Source organism: Perna viridis, chromosome 5, assembly GCF_037379345.1.
Source record: "Perna viridis isolate PV_CMFRI_1.1 ecotype Kerala chromosome 5, ASM3737934v1, whole genome shotgun sequence".
NCBI lineage: Eukaryota > Metazoa > Mollusca > Bivalvia > Mytilida > Mytilidae > Perna > Perna viridis.
Window position 1 is genome coordinate 47,355,882 of NC_142449.1, and position 20,538 is coordinate 47,376,419.

At 32.7% G+C, this 20,538-nt stretch overlaps 1 protein-coding gene and 1 long non-coding RNA gene across 3 annotated transcripts in view; one reads left to right on the forward strand and one right to left on the reverse strand.

Moving 5' to 3' along the window:
* Nucleotides 1-14,934, reverse strand: part of LOC148617984 (uncharacterized) — a 68,951-nt gene extending 54,017 nt beyond the window's left edge. The window contains exons 1-14 of one of the 2 annotated variants that reach the window (XR_015922584.1): nt 14,779-14,932; nt 9,889-10,452; nt 8,383-8,421; nt 7,461-8,018; nt 6,678-6,707; nt 6,031-6,159; nt 5,287-5,403; nt 4,462-4,488; nt 4,138-4,255; nt 3,281-3,423; nt 2,497-2,611; nt 1,415-1,554; nt 543-671; nt 293-319 (exon numbers count right to left, since the gene is read on the reverse strand). Coding sequence is in view for 1 of the 2 variants with exons in the window: in XM_088585681.1 (XP_088441807.1) it covers nt 293-319; nt 543-671; nt 1,415-1,554; nt 2,497-2,611; nt 3,281-3,423; nt 4,138-4,255; nt 4,462-4,488; nt 5,287-5,403; nt 6,031-6,159; nt 6,678-6,707; nt 7,461-8,018; nt 8,383-8,421; nt 9,889-10,452; nt 14,779-14,860 (2,218 nt within the window). In the remaining variant the exon portion in view is untranslated. Of the gene's footprint in view, nt 1-292; nt 320-542; nt 672-1,414; nt 1,555-2,496; nt 2,612-3,280; nt 3,424-4,137; nt 4,256-4,461; nt 4,489-5,286; nt 5,404-6,030; nt 6,160-6,677; nt 6,708-7,460; nt 8,019-8,382; nt 8,422-9,888; nt 10,453-14,778 lie in introns of both variants that reach the window. The other variant, XM_088585681.1, reaches the window with a different exon arrangement.
* A 2,626-nt stretch (nt 14,935-17,560) lies between these two features.
* LOC148617985 (uncharacterized) lies at nt 17,561-20,035 on the forward strand. Its single transcript, XR_015921938.1, has 3 exons — nt 17,561-17,600; nt 18,227-18,414; nt 19,560-20,035. It is a non-coding gene; the product is annotated as an uncharacterized LOC148617985 (long non-coding RNA).
* The last annotated feature ends 503 nt before the right edge of the window (nt 20,036-20,538 follow it).

Consider the following 20,538-nt stretch of genomic DNA (forward strand, 5'->3'; position numbering starts at 1 on the left):
GGCGAGATTTTAACCACATTTTGTTTCCACTGGAATGCCATTTTTTTAAGCACATAATAATCAGTTATATTATTGATTGACAAAAATAAGAACTGTATAAAATATCTTCTTTGTTGTATGTTTAAAATTTCACCATTTCGACAGCATTAGGCATTATTACTTTCTCAAAGTGATGAAATTAGATTAAAAGTAACAAAACTTGAAAGACGTTCCTTATCAAAAGTGTTGAACTTCGGTTACATGTAGCTCTTGAAAAACCAAACTATTATTTTTATTCTGTTTTATGACTCACCGTTCTTTGTAGCTATTGGTGCTCCACCTATGAACAAGAAATAAATCATTTAATGAAATAAGTTTGTTAAATAAGTAAAAGTTATGCATATCAAAGCTTAATTCATGTGGAATTAATGTTGTCTTTTTTAAAATTTCATTGTAACTAGAGATGATTCACTCTAATATTGTCAAAAAACATCAATGTTTAACTTTAAGAAAACTTTACATTCTATCAAACATGAAATGGTACCCAAATGAAAATTACTCACCACAAAGGTTGCAGAATTTTCGACAGTTGTCACTAGCCCATCCAGCATATGTAGTACACATGTCCCTGCCATACTGTGAACAGGTAGCCATTTTATCAATGCAAGGTTTTTGTGTGGTAGGTCTATTCCCTGTATATAAATATAGATGAGACAAAATACACGGAGTAATATTTCACGTCTAACCCGATGGACAACCCCTAAAACTGACTCTTATGGAGTTTTACTCACAATTTTCTCTTAGTGGGGCAGGACTTGCTTATCTTTCAGCAGACCCTGGTGTCACTACTGGGTTTTGGTGGGTGTGATATTTACAGTGCTTTATTTTTTGTGTGTGATGTTTTGTCTTATTTTCAAATTTTATATGTTATTGTATTTTTTCTGTTATCCACATGGTGTAACTGGATCGTCTCTTTTTCCTGTTTTTTAGTCGGATGTCTCTGACTTTTCCTTTTATGTAATGCTTCTATATTTTTTGCCGATACTGATACGTTACGTATGGGTCTCAATTTATATTTCAACGGAAATGTTATTTTTGTTTTAATTTACGTAAACCACTCTTACAAAAGAGTTACAAAGTCAATCATATTATTGTTGTCGACGATTGTTCATCCATTTTTTGCATTAACATGTAGCAGATAATGCCGTTAAAAAACCATGACTTTCAATGAAACTTTCAAATTGTAATTTTTTATTCATATATTTCTATTTAAGTTAAACAAAATGAAATATTGTGTTGACAAGTCACTAACCCTACATAAAAGTCCTTATGACCTTTATTTGTTTTATGTACAAATGGTCCGATTTTACACTTCGATAATTAAAAAAAAACAGCGTTAAATTCTATAAAAAACAGTCGAATTCAATTGACTTACCTACGCCAGTTCCACTTATAGAGCCCTTTCCTGTAAAGCTGCCGTGCTGTTGGTTAAATTCACATACAGGTTTCTCACAACATTCTCCTGGAGCGGTCGATAGATGACAGTTTGATGGTAGATTGGTATATTTCGGACATCTGTAATAAGGTATGATTGAATTTCCCTTTTTGACATATGAGGATTATTTCAGATTTTAATCTGGTTTAAGGGGTTTCTTTTGAAAAAAACGTGAACTTTGCATTCCATCGATTAAAGTACCAATCTCTTATTCACAAGACCTCATACACCATTGAATGGAACTTAGTGTAAGAGTAATCAAGGTAACCAAGGTTATAGTGGTAATCAAAAGAATGTAACTTTCAGTAAAACTTTATGACATATAATTCCAATTGTGCACTTCCTATTTTAGATTTTGATACAAAGCAATTTGGAAGTTAAAACGTGGGTGATATGGGGAGCAGAGAGAGAGGTATTAATTTTGTAGGCTTTGCTCAAAGTTTTTTTCAGATTAATTTAGTAACGTTTGTGTAAAGGATATATTTGAAGGCTTCTTTTAAGACAAATTATTTTGACATTTTTTACAGTTCAATAAGTTTTTGAACGAAAATAAATCTAAAAGTTAAACAAAGATAAATAACCAATATAGAAAAAAATAATAAAATAATAATAATAATTAATGATTGATAAATGATAAATTGATTAAATCCAGATCCAAAGATATATTTTCATCCAAATATCGAGTTAGTGTAAAATTGAAATTAAAAAATATATAATAAAAAATGACGAAAATAAAAACTACATATCACTATTTTAAATAACTTAAGGAGGTAGACCTAGAGTAAGGAAATAACTCTTGAAATCAGTGATATGTTTGTATCATATTCAATTTCACCAAAACCTACCAAGCTTTCATTTGAAACAGAATGAAATCAGTCCTTTGATGCTTACTTGAGATTAATGTAAAATGCTGAATACAAACGGTCCAATGACTTGTAAGAGTTCTGTCCCTTACCCTAGGTCTACCTCCTTAATTGAAAAAATGCAACCCAAAGTTATATAAAAGATAACTGAATACATACACAGATTCACACTGATATAAGCCCTTAGATGAGTTAGTACACATACATATTGTGTCACATCCGTCTCTCCAGGTCTGTCTCTGGAAATATTGTTTACCTTTGTATACACAAACATCTGAAAGACAAAATAGGCCACGATCTACAAAGCCGGAATACCAAACACCATATCAAAGAAATGCATACAGAAAAGACCCAGAAAACTGACCGACAACGATACATACTGGTATATCATATTATGAATAAGTTAAACTATAAAAAAAATTACTTACGATTTTTTTTATTCATTCATCAAATAATGATAAATACTGATAAGAAAGATTTATGAATACAAATACAGCATAACTTTCATAATTTGTGTTAAATACAAAGTTTAACTACAAATGATTTGATTGTTTAATTATGTATATATATGTTAATTAGATTTCTTTAATTTTTTTTATTTTCCGGAAACAGCCTTTTCCGTCATCTGTTTTAATTAATATTATATCAAAGTGTTGTCTCAATCGGAACTCCTCAGACCTTCTTGTAACACAAAAGAAAAACCGTTTTTGTTTAGTGTAGCAGATATTTCCAAATAGTTCTGATTGAGTGTGGTCTGCCGCAACTTCTATCTGTTGAGGGTTTAAATGATAGTAACTTTTACTTGTATTGTATCTCTCGTTCTCCAACAACAGATGGAAGAAAAATAAAATAACAAAATTTGTGTGTTTTAACAGTTTTAAATGTATTTGGTTTTTTTCCTTAATTTATTTCGCTTACAAAAATGATGAAAATGATGTATTACCTATTCCGTTAGGAGTTCTGCCTTTCCCTGTGCTTTCTGTCTTGCTAATAGTTTGATGGAAGTTACAGACGGGTTGTTGACAACAAGCTCCGTTTTTCTTTACCAATGTACAGTCATTCGGAAGATTGTAGTATAATGGACATCTAAAAAATCAAAGTAATATGATATTTATGTGCATATTCATTGTATATATGGGTCTTCCATAAGTAGCAGAACAAAACAAAAACGACTACCGTTACATCTCATGAGATGTTCAACATAAAAATGTTTGCATGTTATTTTAATTATCTCTAAGATATATGATATGCATGTGGTATCGTTTACCAATCATCGTGTGACATATTGGATAGATAAATATGTTTCCTGATTTTTTTTTCTGTTATAATAATTTATATAAATTGCATTCGGTGGCAAATATTTAAAAAGTGTTTCTTTTTGTTCTTGTATGTATGCAACTACGAGTATTCTTTCAAATTAAAAGAGTTTAATCCTGAATCGTCTAAAGCTAAAAACACGTACAAGCAGGGTCTTGTTAATATATGTGCACATCGAATATAAGTGGTGTAAGGAACGTTACACGTTGATAGGGTTGTACTGTAAGCAAGGAAAACTGGACAAATTTACATACACATATAAATACCTTACATATTTGTATATGACATTTTCAGATAGATTGCATGTATTCGGCTTGATTATTTATTTTTATTTTTAAGCTGGCACGCCTGTAATATTTTATTTTGTATCTTTAAGCTGGCACGCTCATGAGTACATTTTGTATTTTTTTTTTAGTTGATGTGCCCATTTGTACATAGATAAGCCTTTGTGTTTGAAACATGACCTAATGGAAGTTGACATACCTGTTAGTGCATTTATATTTTCCGGAAGAACCATCTTCACAGACACATTCATAATCACAGCCATCGTACCATTTGGCTCCCGTCTGGTATGTCTTACCCTTGTAAGAGCATTGTCCGTCTAAAAAATACAATACATTTCGCATTAATACAATTGGAGGCCGGGATGGTGTGTTCAGCAAATCATTTATAAGGATAAGGTTAAAACATACTAAAGCGCACTTTTAAGAACTTAAACAGGGAACACACAGATAAAAATTATCAACATGAACTCAAATCCAACTCCAAAATAAAACAATTTTATGCATACGTAATTTTAATACTTACAAAATCCAGTAGTTACTGACTGAACCTCTGAAATAAAGACAAATCAAAACACTTAAAGAAAAACATCGAAAATTATGTAAAAAAAAGTATGATAAATACAGCACCGTGCAAAAACCCATTTTTTAATTTTTATGTTATATGATTAAATCTTTAACACAAACAGACATACAAAGGTATAATATCTCTGTTGATGAAACTTTCATCGAGATTGATGCTTGGACAGCTTCACAATATTTTTTTTTGTGAAACATGTAATCTTATTATGTATTATTTTAGTTACTTAATGTTCTTTGTTGTGTATGTCTGTTTTCCATGTTTGGACTTTGTGCCTGGATTACTTTCTTTTTATTTCCGCTAGAGCCTTGGTTCCCTTGATTACTCTTTTGATATAGATCCTGTGGGGAATTTCAAGAATGGGACTCACTTTTTCCATGGTGCTGTATGTAGTAAAAATGTTTGCAAAAAGAAAGGAAAATGCAGTGTATCTAGGAAGTAAAATTAAATTCTTTTCCAAAAGGAAGCAACTCTTTGATCAATAACAATTACGCTAAAAGCTGTGAAGAGCTTTCATACACCTATACAAACCAAAATTAAAAAATTAAAAACAAGCAAACAGGAAAATAAAACCCAAATTAAAAACCAAAATATCAGAGGCTCAGTGATGAAGTATAAATATATTTACAAAAAATCAAAAACAAAAACAACAAAAAACAAAATAAAAAAAAAACAAAACAAAACCAAAAAAAAAACTAAACAATCATTCGTTTTTATGGTGAGCATCAAGTACTCAAACATCAAGGTCATTCAAAAGATACCAGTGCATACCACAGAATCCACAGTACTGCTGACAGTTCTGATGGGCCCATTCTGAATATTGTGTACATGCCGATTTTCCATATGCTAAACAATTAGTTAATTTGTCAGTGCAGGTTGGTTTTGGCGCTAAAATAAAAAAGGTAATATTTATTAATATTTGTAGGGTGCGTTCACAATTCTACAAATGATATTAATAGTTGTCATTGCTACCAATGGTACTAAAGTTTACATTTAAATTGTGCTATTTATGTGCATTTGGTAAGATATCTAAAAAAAAATATCTATAAATATCGCAAATATAATTATTTACTGAAAGAAAGGACTTGAAAATTGTCTTTCCGTATAAAAATATAATTCCTAAAATATCCAATTTGACGGGGATAATGTTTCCATCGATATCTTGCACTATACTGGAGGGCATGTTTTTTTTTCTGGTATTTGCACTTTGGTAAAATTTATGTCACTGTAGTTGGCCTGAAGAATTTGCTACCAATAGAATTTTGCTTTGATATATAATGGCATCAATGGCTAACCAATGTTAATACAATTGTGAGCGCATCCATAGGACTCAAACCGATATCAGTTTATGGCTTCTCGATCAGCGGTATGATTTCGACACCCGATATGGATTTACAGAATGGAAAGCATACAGCCCATTCATATGTGAGAATGTATAAGAAATTGATATTTCAATTTGTCCAAAACTACTGTAATTGCTAGTACATGTATTTACAATGTAAACGCAGTACTCACTTGCACAGAAGCCGCAGTACTGGGCACAGTTGGTACGGGCCCACGATTTATACCCTGTACAGACACTATTGCCATAAGCGTTACAGTTCTTCAAAACATCAGCACATGTGGAGGGTGCAGTTGTTCCTCCTTGAAAGAAATTTTTTAAAATAACTTTAATCCATATCACAGTTTTTGTTTGTAAGTTGTACATATTCATGTTTCTGTTCAAAACATTTTGCTTAGGCCCAAAAATAAATAGTCTTTCTTTCTATCACCAGAAAGAAAAAAATAGGGTAGGTAGGTGTGAAATAATTTTATCTTACAAGTACATTTTACATTGAGTTAATTGGGAAACAATATAGACTTTAAATGTGTTTGAGACAAAATGGCCATAAAATGCTTAGGGTAGGCACAAAAACTTGGGTAGGTAGTGTAGCAGGAAACCAACATATTATTTTTGGCCTTAATCAGGCTCCCTTTTTTCATTCCTTATGTTGTACATATCCACGTCAAAAAGATCTGCCAATATTTTATAGAAAATGAAAAAAATAAAAAAAAAAAGTTTAAATTTTGGTTTCTTACTGGGAACAAATAAATTACTAAGAATTTTATCGCGAACAAATTATCTGAACTTGATATTATTAATTCAATAAAGAATGCATTACCTGCAGTTGTTGGTGCCACTGTGGATTGTACTGAAATAAATAAATATATATAAGTTAACAAACTTTAAAACAAACAATAGAACTGAAAGATTATGGTGATTAAGTGTAAGTTTTTGTAAGAATCAGGCAAAATGGGAAATAATTGAAATACGCATATCAAAAACCCACCGATCTGACAATATAATTTCACTCAAGGATGCCTTCTCTATTTAAAATTTCTGAATCACTGGATTTGTTCAGATAATTTTCAATAAAATGTTAAGAAAATGAGGTTTTTGGCAGAGTTTTCTGCCCTTGAAATGTTCATTTTCAGTGCATTTCAAAATAATTGTAACTCATTTTTCAAAAATTATATGGAAAATCTTATCGTTATCCTTGATTCCAAATAATTAAATTAAACTTTCAAAATGATGGGTTTTTTTTTTCATACCATATTTCACCCAATACCTCATTCTTAGAAAGACTGACACCTAATGTTTTGAAAGAATTTCTAGGATATATCGACTATAAAAGATGCTGTGATTCATTTAAGAAATGTTCGCAATGTCTGGCTATCAAGAGATAATCTCAATCACATCGTGCATAAAAAGTAATCTGCAAAACTATTAAAATAACCACGGGCATATATACAGTCATTATTAAATTTTATTAAATAATACAGTCATTCCTTACAGTATAATTTTACGAGTAAATTATCGTTAAAATTTGGTGACGTCAATGTCGCAGAGCAAAATTATGTCTATGGGATGACGGTTACATATGGAATTAAATACTAATCATTACCAGTGCAGGCTTTCTGTAAGATCTGATCTACTGCTTGTTCAAGTTGGTCGAAGCCGTTGACAGAAACGACATTTGATTGGCTACCGCCAATGATTTGAAGTTCATAGTTGTTGGCTGATTTGCCAACTCCTACAGAAATTATACCGATATTATCACGACGGGCAGCATCGGCCTCCTGGGTTGTCTTGGCGTTGTTAGATGATCCACCGTCGGTCACGACGATTGCGATACGAGGTACATTACCTCTGGCTCCACCGGTCTGAGAGAACATTTGCTGGCGCATTTCCTGTAGTGCATCACCAGTATTGGTGTCACCGCCCATGAATGACATTCCTTCAATTGCCCTCAGAATATCGCCTCGGTTGGTATACATATTAAGAGGGAATTCAGTAGATGGGTAACTGCTGTACTGCATCAAACCAACATGAACTTTGTCTTTTCCAACATCTAGTTTGGAAACGGCGTTTTTGAGAAAATTTTCCATTTTATGGAAGTTTTCTGATCCAACACTTGAAGATGAATCGACCAAGAATGCCAAGTCAGCTTTGTGGAGGCATGCTACAACAGAAAGTTATGGATATCAGAAAGACAAGCTTTGTGAAGACATGCTACAGTAGAAAGTTATGGATGTCAGAAAAATAAGCCTGTGAAAGTGTTATGGATGTACCACGTAAAATGCAACAAGTGAATGAGGCTTAGTTGAATATCAATTTGTTTTCGTCATCGAACAATTGCGACTTCGCCTCAAGGGTAGAAAATTCTCATTTAGCTCAGTTGGTAGAGTTCATTATCGATTTAAAGTCCAGGTTTCTCAATTGCTTGAGTACCGTTCTTTACTGTTACACAAACTGTATCCGTTTTGAAAACAGAACGTCATATTGACGCATTTAAAATTGTTTTCAATAATTCTATGAGTACTTACATGATGGCGCCGGCAGCTGATTAGGGTTTGGTGGCAATTCTGAAACAATATAATTAAGTATAAGTTGATTTTATCTGAGTAAAAATCATACCAATCACCGACTAGCGAATATTTTTCTTGAATTTTTTAAATAGTGTTCATTTACTCATCTCGATTTGGAAGAAGATTATTTTGTCGAGTTAAACTGTCCTTGTTTAGTATGGAGTATTCACCAGGTTATTGTATTTTCTCGTAGAATATCCATTTCACCAACAGTTCCCATTGTTAAAAATTTCCTTTAACCAAAAGTCAATGGGCTGGGGGATAGAAAATTAGTTTTTCATGGTTTATTAATGTAGAAAATAAGATTATCTATCGAATGATACCAACTTTGAGACGTTTTAGTATAACTTGTAGAATCGAAATTATGCGACTTTTTAAGGGAAAATTGAAAATCCAATGTTTTGCATATTTGGATAAATTCGGACCACGGAAATCGCCACAGGTCATTAAAAGAACTTCAGAAGTATTAATTGTGATAAAAAACTAAACAGAAACTTAGCCATTTTGTACTTAAACATAAATGCTATAAGGGTTTTGACATCCATTCCTCCAACAGTTCCCATTGTTAAAAAATTCCTTTCATCAATAGTCAATGGGCTGGGAGGGACCCCGTGCACTCCTACTCATCTAACAAATTGTGATTTTCAGCTACCCTTATACCTCCCATTTACGAATATCTGTCGCCAAAAAAGTGCACGGGGGTTATCTCAGTCCACGTACTACAACAAACGCAAGTAACTTGGATAAGTCGGCATTTTATTTTCGGCTTTGTCTTCGTCAATATCATACGTTAGTATTTATATGTAACGGATGTGACTGTAGGTATCATATTATTGTTTACTTATCTGTGTGTGTAAGTAGCCAGTTAACAATGAGGAACTTGCATATACAAAAGACTCCTGTTACATATTGATACATGTACTTGTTACTTATTTAATAAAAAAATGTCGTTTTGTTGCTAGACAGGATATCCAAATCATATAAAAACTTACCAAATTACCTGTTGTTGTTTTCAGTAGCGGTCTTTCTAAATATCAGGCAGAAGGGGATTCATACATGTCAAAACTCAACAAATTTACTTTTATTTCTAATTCAGAAACAGTTACAGACCACAAACCAGTCTTAGTTTTTTATTCGGTTGTTGCAAATATATAGATTGTGTACGAAATTGACCTTTTGGAAGAGTTATCGTTCTTGACTTGGTTTGATTTGGTTGATTTTAGTGGGAAATGAATATATGGTTTTCTCAAAAGTACAGATCTGAATACAGAAGTGACTATCTTTATGTAAAAATATAGCATTTGTAGACCGAAAAAATATGTTCTAGTTTTGGTTTTCCATTCATATAAATACCACAGGCCTATAACTAATTTAATTACAGGTCTATGTAAATACTCAAGGCCAGAAAGTTATTTCAGCTACTTGTAAAACTATTTGTACTCAACAGATAAGGAAATATCTTACCGTTACACAATTTTGTAGAAAGTGGACCACTTAGAGAATTCAAAGCTCCGTAATGTTCTGCTGTCAGTAGATATCTCTGATGTGGACTACTGGATACGAACGACAACTCGTCCATGTCAACACCAGAACCAACACCAACGGTGTACATGACAATATTGTTATCCTTTGCCACTTGCCCTTGGACTTTAGTCAGTTCTTTGGCAGTGGACGGACCGTCTGTAACCAGTACGCCAATGTGTGGCACATTGCTCCTAGCACCATGAGTTGGACTGAAAGATGTATATGTAACATATTTCAGAGCATCAGATGTGTGAGTTCTCCCAGAAATGAAGGGAATTCTGTCAATGGCTGACAGCACATCTGACTTTGTCTGGTACTGGTTCAAAAAGAACTGGTTATAGACACCGGAACTGTACGTCACTACACTAACACGTGTTTTGTCTGGTCCTACGTCCATGTTGTTCACCGTTTGTTTTATAAAGTCTATTTGTTTCTGGAAATTATCTCGGCCGACATCAGCCGAGGAATCCACTATAAAAGTTACATCAGCTTTTGTTTGACACCCTGGAAAAAAAATAAATACAATAAGATGAAGGATGTTAAAATAGAGCACATCATCATTTGTCTAGTGTGTTTCTTGGTATCTTTTATTACTTCTAAACCCGTTATGGCTGTCAAATTTAAACTTAAAAAATCGTGAGAATAAGCCTAAAATAGAATCCACGTCATAAACTAAAATTGTAAACAAGAATTATTCTGACAAAATATTTAAGTAGTCAGAATGTATAGCCAATATTTCGAATCGGAAACCTATTCTTAAATCCCCCCGTTTTCCTATTAAATCCATAAAAAATAGCGAAAAGCCATTGAGGAGATCGGAGTCTCCCGGTTTATCACCAACATATTTTAGTTCAATATCAAAATTCAACATTAAACAAACAAACAAATAAACAAAAAACAACAAGACGGAACATCGAATATTGCGATTTCCGATCAATTTCGGACGTTTTAGAAAACCGAAACCACCTTTCATATTTACTTTAGAATGTTCCCCAACGCCATATTTTTCATTTAACTCGTATGATTTTCATCTGCAGCAATACTGAAACAAAATGTGGGGCTTGAGTAGTACGTAAGTGTCTTCATATATTGTCCTGTTTTCTTTGACATTCAGACCGTTGTAACTAGAGAAAATGATAAAGCAGTAATGACGGTGTCATATTGATCATTGGAACCACACGTGGACAGTTCTCATGAAAGGTGTTTATTACTTTCTAAAGATAGTGGGAAAACTCATTCAGCGAATTTATTTATCCCCTTGCAATGTCTTGTCAAAATTTGAAAGTACAAAACCATTTTGTATAATAATGTACATGTACAGGTATCAGCCATACACGCTTTCATAACAAATGATTTTTCTCAAGTGCCTTTTATTAAACTTTATATACAGGGGCGGATCCAGACACTTTGAAAAGGAGGAGAATCAGCCGGGGTTGAAATTCTGCAGAAAAAAGGGGGATGCTGGGACATTATATGTCCCTTTTTAGGGTATTTGTACACATGAAAATGACAAATTTTCCAATGAAACGTGGGGGGGGGGTCGATCTGCTGCACTTTCGGATCCGTCACTGATGTAATTGGTATTGTCACAGACGGAAATAAGATCTTAAAAACTCGAGAAAAACATGATACGAAGTAATTATGTTTATCATATGTTTTTATATGCTTAGGATCATATGAAAACGAATTAATTAACAAAAGTATGTGATATAAAGTAGGATTTTTGTACGATTTTGGAAACCATAAGATTTCATAAACATAGAAAACATAGGCTTATTTTTATTGTCGTATAAAACATGGAAAATTAATTAATTAATTTTTAAACACATGTTGATAATGTTTTTGACATTTCAATATCTTATACATTAACTGCTAATAACTTGTCGGTCTAATGATATTACAGCTAGAGGTATAGTTTACTTCAGGGATTATGGTTGAAATTCCTTTGATTAAATTACAATCACCAGAAGAATTGCCATAAGTATTTGACCGGACAAATGACAACTTCCACCAAACTTTGATAAAAATACCTATTAAATGGTGGAAAATTTTATCAGATGAAGATCAACTCTATTCTCCGAAGTCAACTATTCTGTTCGATTTAAATTATGTTACTTATTAACTCATCACAAATGATATCATTTTTATATTTCGAATATTCTTGTATACGCATATTAATTGGATGTAAACATTAGAACATGTAAACCCTCTTAAAAAAACTATTGTAGTTTTCAAAGAAAAAAAAGTTAACCATTTAAAAAAAATCTTATTATATTTCATGTATTTTTTTAGGTTTACATGTACTTGATATAAAGCATGAACCTTTTAAATATTGTATTTAATAACGAAAATAAAGGGGATTGATTTAAGTGCGTGGTTTCTTATAAAAATGCTACATATGATTAGATTGAATATTTTTTTTCTTTTTTTTAATTGAATTTGAAGTCATTATTTATTTAGCTTATTTAGGAAGAAAAAAAATGGTGAGTATTCTTACTATAGTGGCAATTATCAACATGACTCAAATGGTAAATGCCTAATAGATAGGAAAATTACATTATGAGCAATCTGCTTTTTTGTTTTCCGTTTTACAGCAGAGTTTATTGGTCTTCTGAATATATGCAAGCTTAAACCACTTTGGAAATACAAACTAAAGAAATAAAATAGATTTGAAGGCAAAAAAGGTTCGGTTTATTCAATTTTTTCACTGTATTAAGACTTTTAGAATTGGTTCAGTTTAAACGGATGCTCGGTTTACCAATCTTCAAAATACAATGAAATTCATTTTAGAATGGTCTTAAAAAGTGTCTGATTTAGACGGCTCTATCGAATTATTCAGGGTGCAGCTTTAACAGGTTTCACAATACAACGAATCATGTTCAATATAGGAAAATTCACGGTTTGTGCAATGTTAAAACTAACAGTACGTACAGTGTACATGTGATTGTGTCAAGAAGGGTTTAGTGCTTTCATAATGGTAGCATTTGAGATAATTGTCTAAAAATAGCATCGACATAATCAAGTAACTTCATATAACCTGTTTTTGTTTTTTATTGTGAAAAGAATTAAAAAGTAAAAAAAAATCAATTGTTGGGACTGCAGACCGATTTTGTACAGATTTTTTTTCCAAATTTTCATATTATCTCAACAAATTGAGTTGGCGTGAAGCTTTTTTGATCAGTGCACTCATGTATTTACATGTAAAGAGTTTCCATAGTACATTTAATTAAAAGGCGCAAATTCCACAGTACTCAAGCAATGCTAGCGGTTGCCTAGCAAGCTATTTTCTGACTTGGTGCCATCCTAACCTCTGGCATCTGACATGTTGAAAGCCACCGCAAATATGAATTAGCTAAACATTAGTTTTAAAATATTTCAAGTCTTTTATTTATATAAAAGAAGTTTAACCTACCGGAAATCAAGCGATCAAAAATCCTAATTTTTTGTTAAATACCTAGAAAGCATTTGTAATGAAGACACCAGCAATTTTGAATTAGGTCACTTATTTATGGAATACAATATATCTTTGACAAAACGAACTTAAAGTTGGTAAAGGCAATCCGTTGGTTAATTTAATATGTTCGTTTCGCAAATTTTAAAATCCGTAATTTTACCAAACGGAATTACACAAACCATATATGAAGTTCATTTATACTGCTTTTACAAAGGATTTTCAGGATTGTTGGCTTTTCTAATCAGATAGATTATTTGTTTTTCTTCAGTTTATTCAACTTCTCCCGTAAAGAAACTGCATAAAATGTTTTAAATGGTAACTATTTTACAATAATTCAGCCGATTTCAAAGAACGTCGGAACGAGCGGTATGCAATATGGCGCTCGGAAGTAAGAGTTAGGGTATGGAGGAACGGAACTCCAACCTCTTACGTTGTAGGAGTAATTCCATAGTACATCGAATAAAGGGCGCGAGTTCAGAAGATCATGCACGGGTCAGTTGTATTCTTCAACTGTTATGAATCATGCATAAAAAATAAGCTTTCGTGTTTTATTTGTTTTATTCAGGATGAATTATTTAAATTAAACACTTTACATGACGAGTATACAATGTTGGTAAAGGACTATTTCAGGAGTATAAGTTATATCAGGACAGCCTAAATAATCCTTGAGCTTATGGGAATTTCCTTGAGTTGTTCAGTTCCAGTCTCCCTGCCAACAGAGTATGCTTTCTTGAAAAAAGTAAACCGAGGCTAGCCGTGGTGTGCGTAAATGGATTATAAACTGGGGTAAATTGGTGGTTTTGGGCTGACATTTTCATCCCGGTGGAATTGTTGTCTCTTTGCCTCTTACGCCATACCTATTCTCGTTATATTCAAAAATTACTATTAAGTCTGCCTTTGAATGCTTTGTTCAAGTTTAAAAAAAATCGAGATTGGTGAGTAAGTTAAAGTATTCGTTTTCTCTATTGATTTCGACATTTAATAGCACATTTCACTTGTAGATGACTGCTTCGAATTCGTTGAAGATATTCATGTACAATTAAATACAAATAACCATACGATTTGTAAAACGTAACAAAGCACTGCAAATAAAGCAGCTCTATATGAGCCTACCTATTATCCGTAGTTGACTTTATTATTTTAAAGATTGCCGTACAACTCTATTTAAAGCTATTCAGTGTCATTTCGAGTGTATCTTAAGAGATAACGATGATTCGTAGTAAATTAGAGAAATTAAAATTAATTACAACTTCGTTTTGAAGATGATGATTTTCTTTCAAAGTATTTGCTTGAGAAACGAAACTGTGCGTTAAATGCAATAAGTTGGGCAAGTCACGCTCAAGGGAGGAGCGTCTGTAATAAGACAAATGACTCACCCCCTGTTGCTTGTCTCCTCGAAATGCCCTCCGCCCGTAAGGCGGAGAACAGTAGCAGAATGATGCCAAGTCCTCGCATCATTCTCCGAAAACGAAATAAAACAAAATTAAATTCTAGTCCAGATATACCATACTGTGTAGGTCAGAGGACGCGTGATCTTTGTCTTTCGCAAACGTTCAACAAATCTTATCTTTCAGGAAGACAGCAATGAAAGGGGCCCACAATGAGGGAGTCAAATCATTATAATCACGAATAAAAGTTCTAATGCTTCAAATAGCGACAAGGGTTAAGTTCTCTCTAGGCAAAAAAGGAACTTATGTTTGCATTGATTGATAGAACGATACTCCAAAAAAGAAAGAAAACTTCAATTTATTGATTCCCTTATTGAGGCCCCTGAAACAGACCTTACACACCCACTTCCATTCCCTATTTACGATTACTGATAAGAAACAGGACAGGAATGACTTTCTCGGAACCTTTACTATTTATGAAATCATATTATGTATACAATATAAGTGGAACATCCAAATAACACTGATTAAAGTTTTTGTGTACATGTATACACGTTTGCGTGGACATGTAGATATTTAAATCATTATGATTTTTCTACAACCTTAAGTTTCATAAAATATCTAGCTTTCTTAAATACATTCGATATGTCATTAATTTTTGAGTAATCTAATGATCATGTCAACCAGAGTCACAGCCTTGTCCAACAAAAATTAGTGCGACTATACTTTAAAATCGTCATTTTTAAAAGATTGACATCGTGTGTAATAAAAAAAGTACAAATTGAAAAGTAATTATTATTTTTAAGTAACGATGCATTCTTTCCTCATAAGTCCCTTGGTTACACATTCTATTACAGTTCCCCGAAAGATCTTACAAAACAAGAACTGAAAAAGAATTGGCCGTACATCAAATTATTTTCTTTTTTATGTAAATGCAGTGAGGGTTAATATTAAATAGATGTCAACGATGAAAGTCGTATTAGAATGTAGTAGTAAAATAAGAGCTAAAAGAAAACATGAATGAATACCGCTAGCAGGAGAAAGATGACATGGAAACTTTGGATTTATTCAAATCGTCGTTTAAGGAGGTAGACCTAGGGAAAGGGAAATCTCTTGAAATAAGTAATATGTTTGTATCATATACAATTTCACCAATTGACAGCCTATCAAGCTTTTATTTGAAACAGAATGAAATCAATCTAAGTTACTTTGATGTTTATATGAGATTGATCTAAAATGCTGAATACAAACGTTCCAATGATTTGTAAGAGTTGTGTCCCTTACCCTAGGTCTATCTCTTTAAGTCGATTCTGGTGAAAAGACTAAGGAATGATATCAGATCTGAAGGCTACAAGAACAGTAATAGTTATGTGGAAACATATGTTCGAAGATAAACGTATCTGAAATGCTTATATAATATATGTAGCATTTAAAAATATTTGTAGTGATCGATTCAAGTTCCTGTTCTTACGTCTGTTGACCCCAGTTGATCTCGATATAATTAAGAAATTTTCCGGAACTGAATGGAAGTGAATGTGAAAGCCATCTAAACTCTGTAGCATTTTAAATGAACAAAAATTAAAACTTGTGATCTTTTGATCCGTAAATCATCTCCTACATGATTTTTAATTTTAAATCTAAATCAGGCCGGTATAGTGTTGATATTTTTACTTCAAAAATGAATAAGTCGATGATGCGAGGTCGGGGTGAAGAAGTCGATGATGCGACGCCATGTCGGGGTCTCGACCAACGGAATTTGGAAGACTTCCTAGAATAGAATACACGTTCTGCTTCAGCATTCCAAACAACGAACCTCATTCCAGATTCCCGTTTTTGAGCTGTTCATGGTTCAGACCCCTATGTGCATTGTATAAAACGTGGCATACGCTGGGTCTCTATGACATTCATCATGGTTATTACGAGGTCAGGAAAGACATTTTGACAAAAGCTTACAGAAAGAGAAATTGACCGCCTCCCAAACAGCATTTTTGAAAAGTTGTTCCCTAAGAAAGAAATCAATTGTACTTCTTCCACTATTATCTGTTTTGTTTATTTGTTTATTAGGCTATGCTGTTTTCTGTTACTATTCGTGTTCTTCTAAACATCGTACTTTTACATATGAGTAACTGTTTTTAATTCTTGCTGAGTTTAAAATGAACAACGTTGTATACTGAATATTACATGCCAAATCTGTATCCCATGCCGTATCAACCCGAGACGCCTATAGCATTCTAAGGTCCACCGACCCCCGAGGTGATATAGGTCGAGGATTGATACCGTATGTGATATAAAGTTGGACATGTCATGTACATTATATCATATATTTTAAAAATACTTCAAGTGTATTCTAAGTCGTTGTGCGATATTGGGTATACGATATAGGTCTAGGGTGTGATATAGGGTATGAGATATAGGCCTTGAGCTGACATTTGTCATCCCTGTGGGGTTGTTACCTTTTCAAAAAATGTTCACCATATCCATTTTTGTTATATATAGGTTTTAAATAATCACTTATAAATATATTTATTCTGAATATATGATATATACATGTATAGAGACTGGATATAATTTATAATATTTAAAAAAAAAATCAGTAGGCAAAGTAAATGATACATTCAGTGGTTAACCTCAGACTTAATTAAATCATGGGCATCATACACTTCCTACATGTACTATAGTTGTGGTAAAGTCAGACGGTAGGATGTGGGCGAAGGGAATTATTCAATTTAGGATAATGAGATAGCGAAGACAGCTTATCAGATACTGTCCGGCACATTTAGGATTTTCTGAACACGCTGAACGAATTATGGGTATGTTGTGCGATCATTATTAAAGGTTTTACCGTTAAATTCTATAATGTTCTCCCATTCCATTTTTAAAGAAAACAACTACAATACTGACTTTTAATCCGAAACTACTGCGATAAATTTGAAAAATGCGGTCGCAAAATAGAAACAAATCGTTTTGTTTAAAATATTCCATGACAGTGTATATTCGTAGAAGAAGATATGACTGTAAAACGTTTAATAAACATTTTTTTAATCTCAATGAAAGCAAAACGTAAATTTTAACTGAATGAGTATCGATTGATACTAAAATATCACGTTGTACGACAGAAAAAAGAATATTAGCGTTAACATCAACAATACTAGAAACCAAATATATCTTGCAACTCTGGTCACTGCTTCTCTTGCAATACATCCTACCGGTGCACCTGGTCTACGCTCCCAGTTTTCGTGGAGTTCGATTTGTTCATATCCTTTTGTTACTGTATATGTTATTTTATGTTCTTTTTCGTGTTTGTCTGTTTACCATGTCGGGTCTTTGTACCTGGATTACATTTTGTACATTCCTTTGATTTCCGCTAGAATTTTGGTTCCCTTGATTACTCATCAACAATATTCTATGTACATGCCATTAATTGAACTTGTTTCAGGGCCGACCGTGAGAGATCCTTAAAGGTAGTCAAGGTCGTTACCCCAAAGCAATGGTACTACCAAGTACAATATACATGCAGTGACATTTTATATTATTCTTCAAATACTGCTAATTTTGCACTATGATTTTCTCCCTTCTTCTTTCTTCTGATAAAATCACCCCATTCGACGATGTTCTAAATTCAATGTAAGTATGGGTATTATACCTAATTTTTATAGTAATTAAGTAATACTCCAGATAAGAATCATGCAATACGTTTATTCATGGCAGGAAAACCTACATATTTTTAATTTTTGATATTTTGTTTAAAATATTAAAGTAAAATGAAAATAACGTAATTTTTCACATAACACATGTTCATGGGAAATAAAAATTATACGAAACCTACTGTATAATTCAAATTTAAGGGAGATAACTCTGTAAATGACACTGAATACTATACAAACTGTTGGATTTTCAATATGGATTATCTCCTTTGAACAGACTGATTGGAATGAATAAGCAACATAGTAACAAGAATTAAAAATATGTAGCCTTTTTGGGGGTGTATCATATGTTGCAGAATTTGCATGATTCTTACAAAGACTACTAATTAATGATAAAGTAGACCCTTCTTAAGTAGACCAGTCTAGGGAGCTTGGCTTCGTGCAGGCGGTGTTGCCATAGTTCGAGTCCCGCGGAGGGAACGACCAAAAATTTGCAACGCAAATTTGACAGTTCTAACATCGTTGGGAATTTTTCAGACCCTTCTAGGTTTACATTATCTTTCCTGTATCAATTTGATCCGATAAAGCAGTGAAGCGAATAGAGTCGTCACATTCTGAGACGTTTGTACAATCGTGTGCACTTCAACATGTTTAGTGTTATTATTTTAGCAACTTTTACAGGTAATTTAAACTTATTTTTTATTAATGTTTATATTTCGGAGAAATATGCTTGCGATCTAAGAAAAAGAAAAGTCTTTTAAAAGTTTGATAAATATAAGGTATTTATTTATTATACTCTTTTTGACTCTTTACATATTAGAGGTCAGTCAAAATTCAATTAAACATAGCAGTTATGTCAACTGCAGTGGGTTGGACAGGTATTTTGTTCAATATTTAAACAAATGATATTCCGACTACTGACTGACATTAGATTGTAACATTTTCATTTACCGGTTCCATGTTAAAAATACATTTTGACCGTTTTTTAATTATGGCTTTTTTAAACTTAATTATTTTGAAATCCTGAATGTTTTTCATTTGTGCTTTTGCATTGAGTTTCTGTTAAGTTCATTTCAATGTTTTCTTGTTGTGTTTATATATTGTTCCCATCTGTTTCTTTTGTAGGTTTTACCACACACAAACACACACACACGCCCGCGCAAGTATTAAGGTGCATTCTAAAATCTACATGTTGTCGTCAACATTATTATGAAGGTGCCACACAGCTATACACGTAGTTGTACTTGTGATATAAAAGTACCTAAAATATACGTAAATGATCGTCCATATCCATTAGCCATATGGTATGTTTCAAACCGAACTTTGTTCACAATGACAAGCTTCTATGTTGCATTCGAATGCATATTACTAGTGTTTTCTCTTTTGTTTTTTTTTGTTTGTTTGTTTTTGTTTTCTTTTTTCTTCATGACATACTGTCGTTTTATGTCCTTTAAATATATTTGGAATTGTTTTTTTTTCGACGAATTTCTCCTACTGAGAAATCCCTTCATCTCTACTTAGTTTTCGTATGAAACTTCAAATCAACAAACCAACGCTCGAAAAACAGTATTACATGATGAGGCACAGACCGTTTTAACCTGAGGGTGAGCCAAGAATTTGATGTCGGATAAGAAACATTTTTACTTGCAAACGCAATTATCTTATTTATAATTCATCAGCAACCGAAATCATGTTTTTATTTGAAAATCTGCCTCTTTGAGTAATGAGGAAAATAGAGAATCATTTTTTTATCAAAAATACCCCCCTCGCTAATAAAATGGTTGGTGCCTAAAACGAACACCATAAACTATTCATAGATTGGAGTGCATAGCTATTCTAATATCATACTGTGGACCAACCAATTTTCGCAAGCGATTTATTTATGTGAGTATGAAAATAAATCGCGAAAATAAGTTGCAGCGAGAATCGTCCAGACATCTTCGATGCAGAAATCAACAAGGTTGTAAATTTAATACTCAGTTAGTGTTTTAGTTTGAATGTTTCAATAAGAGTTTTAGGGATCACGCATTTGAAAATATACATAATACCAATAGATTTATTCACATATATGTAAGCTTCCAATAATTTGTGTCGAATATCGTTC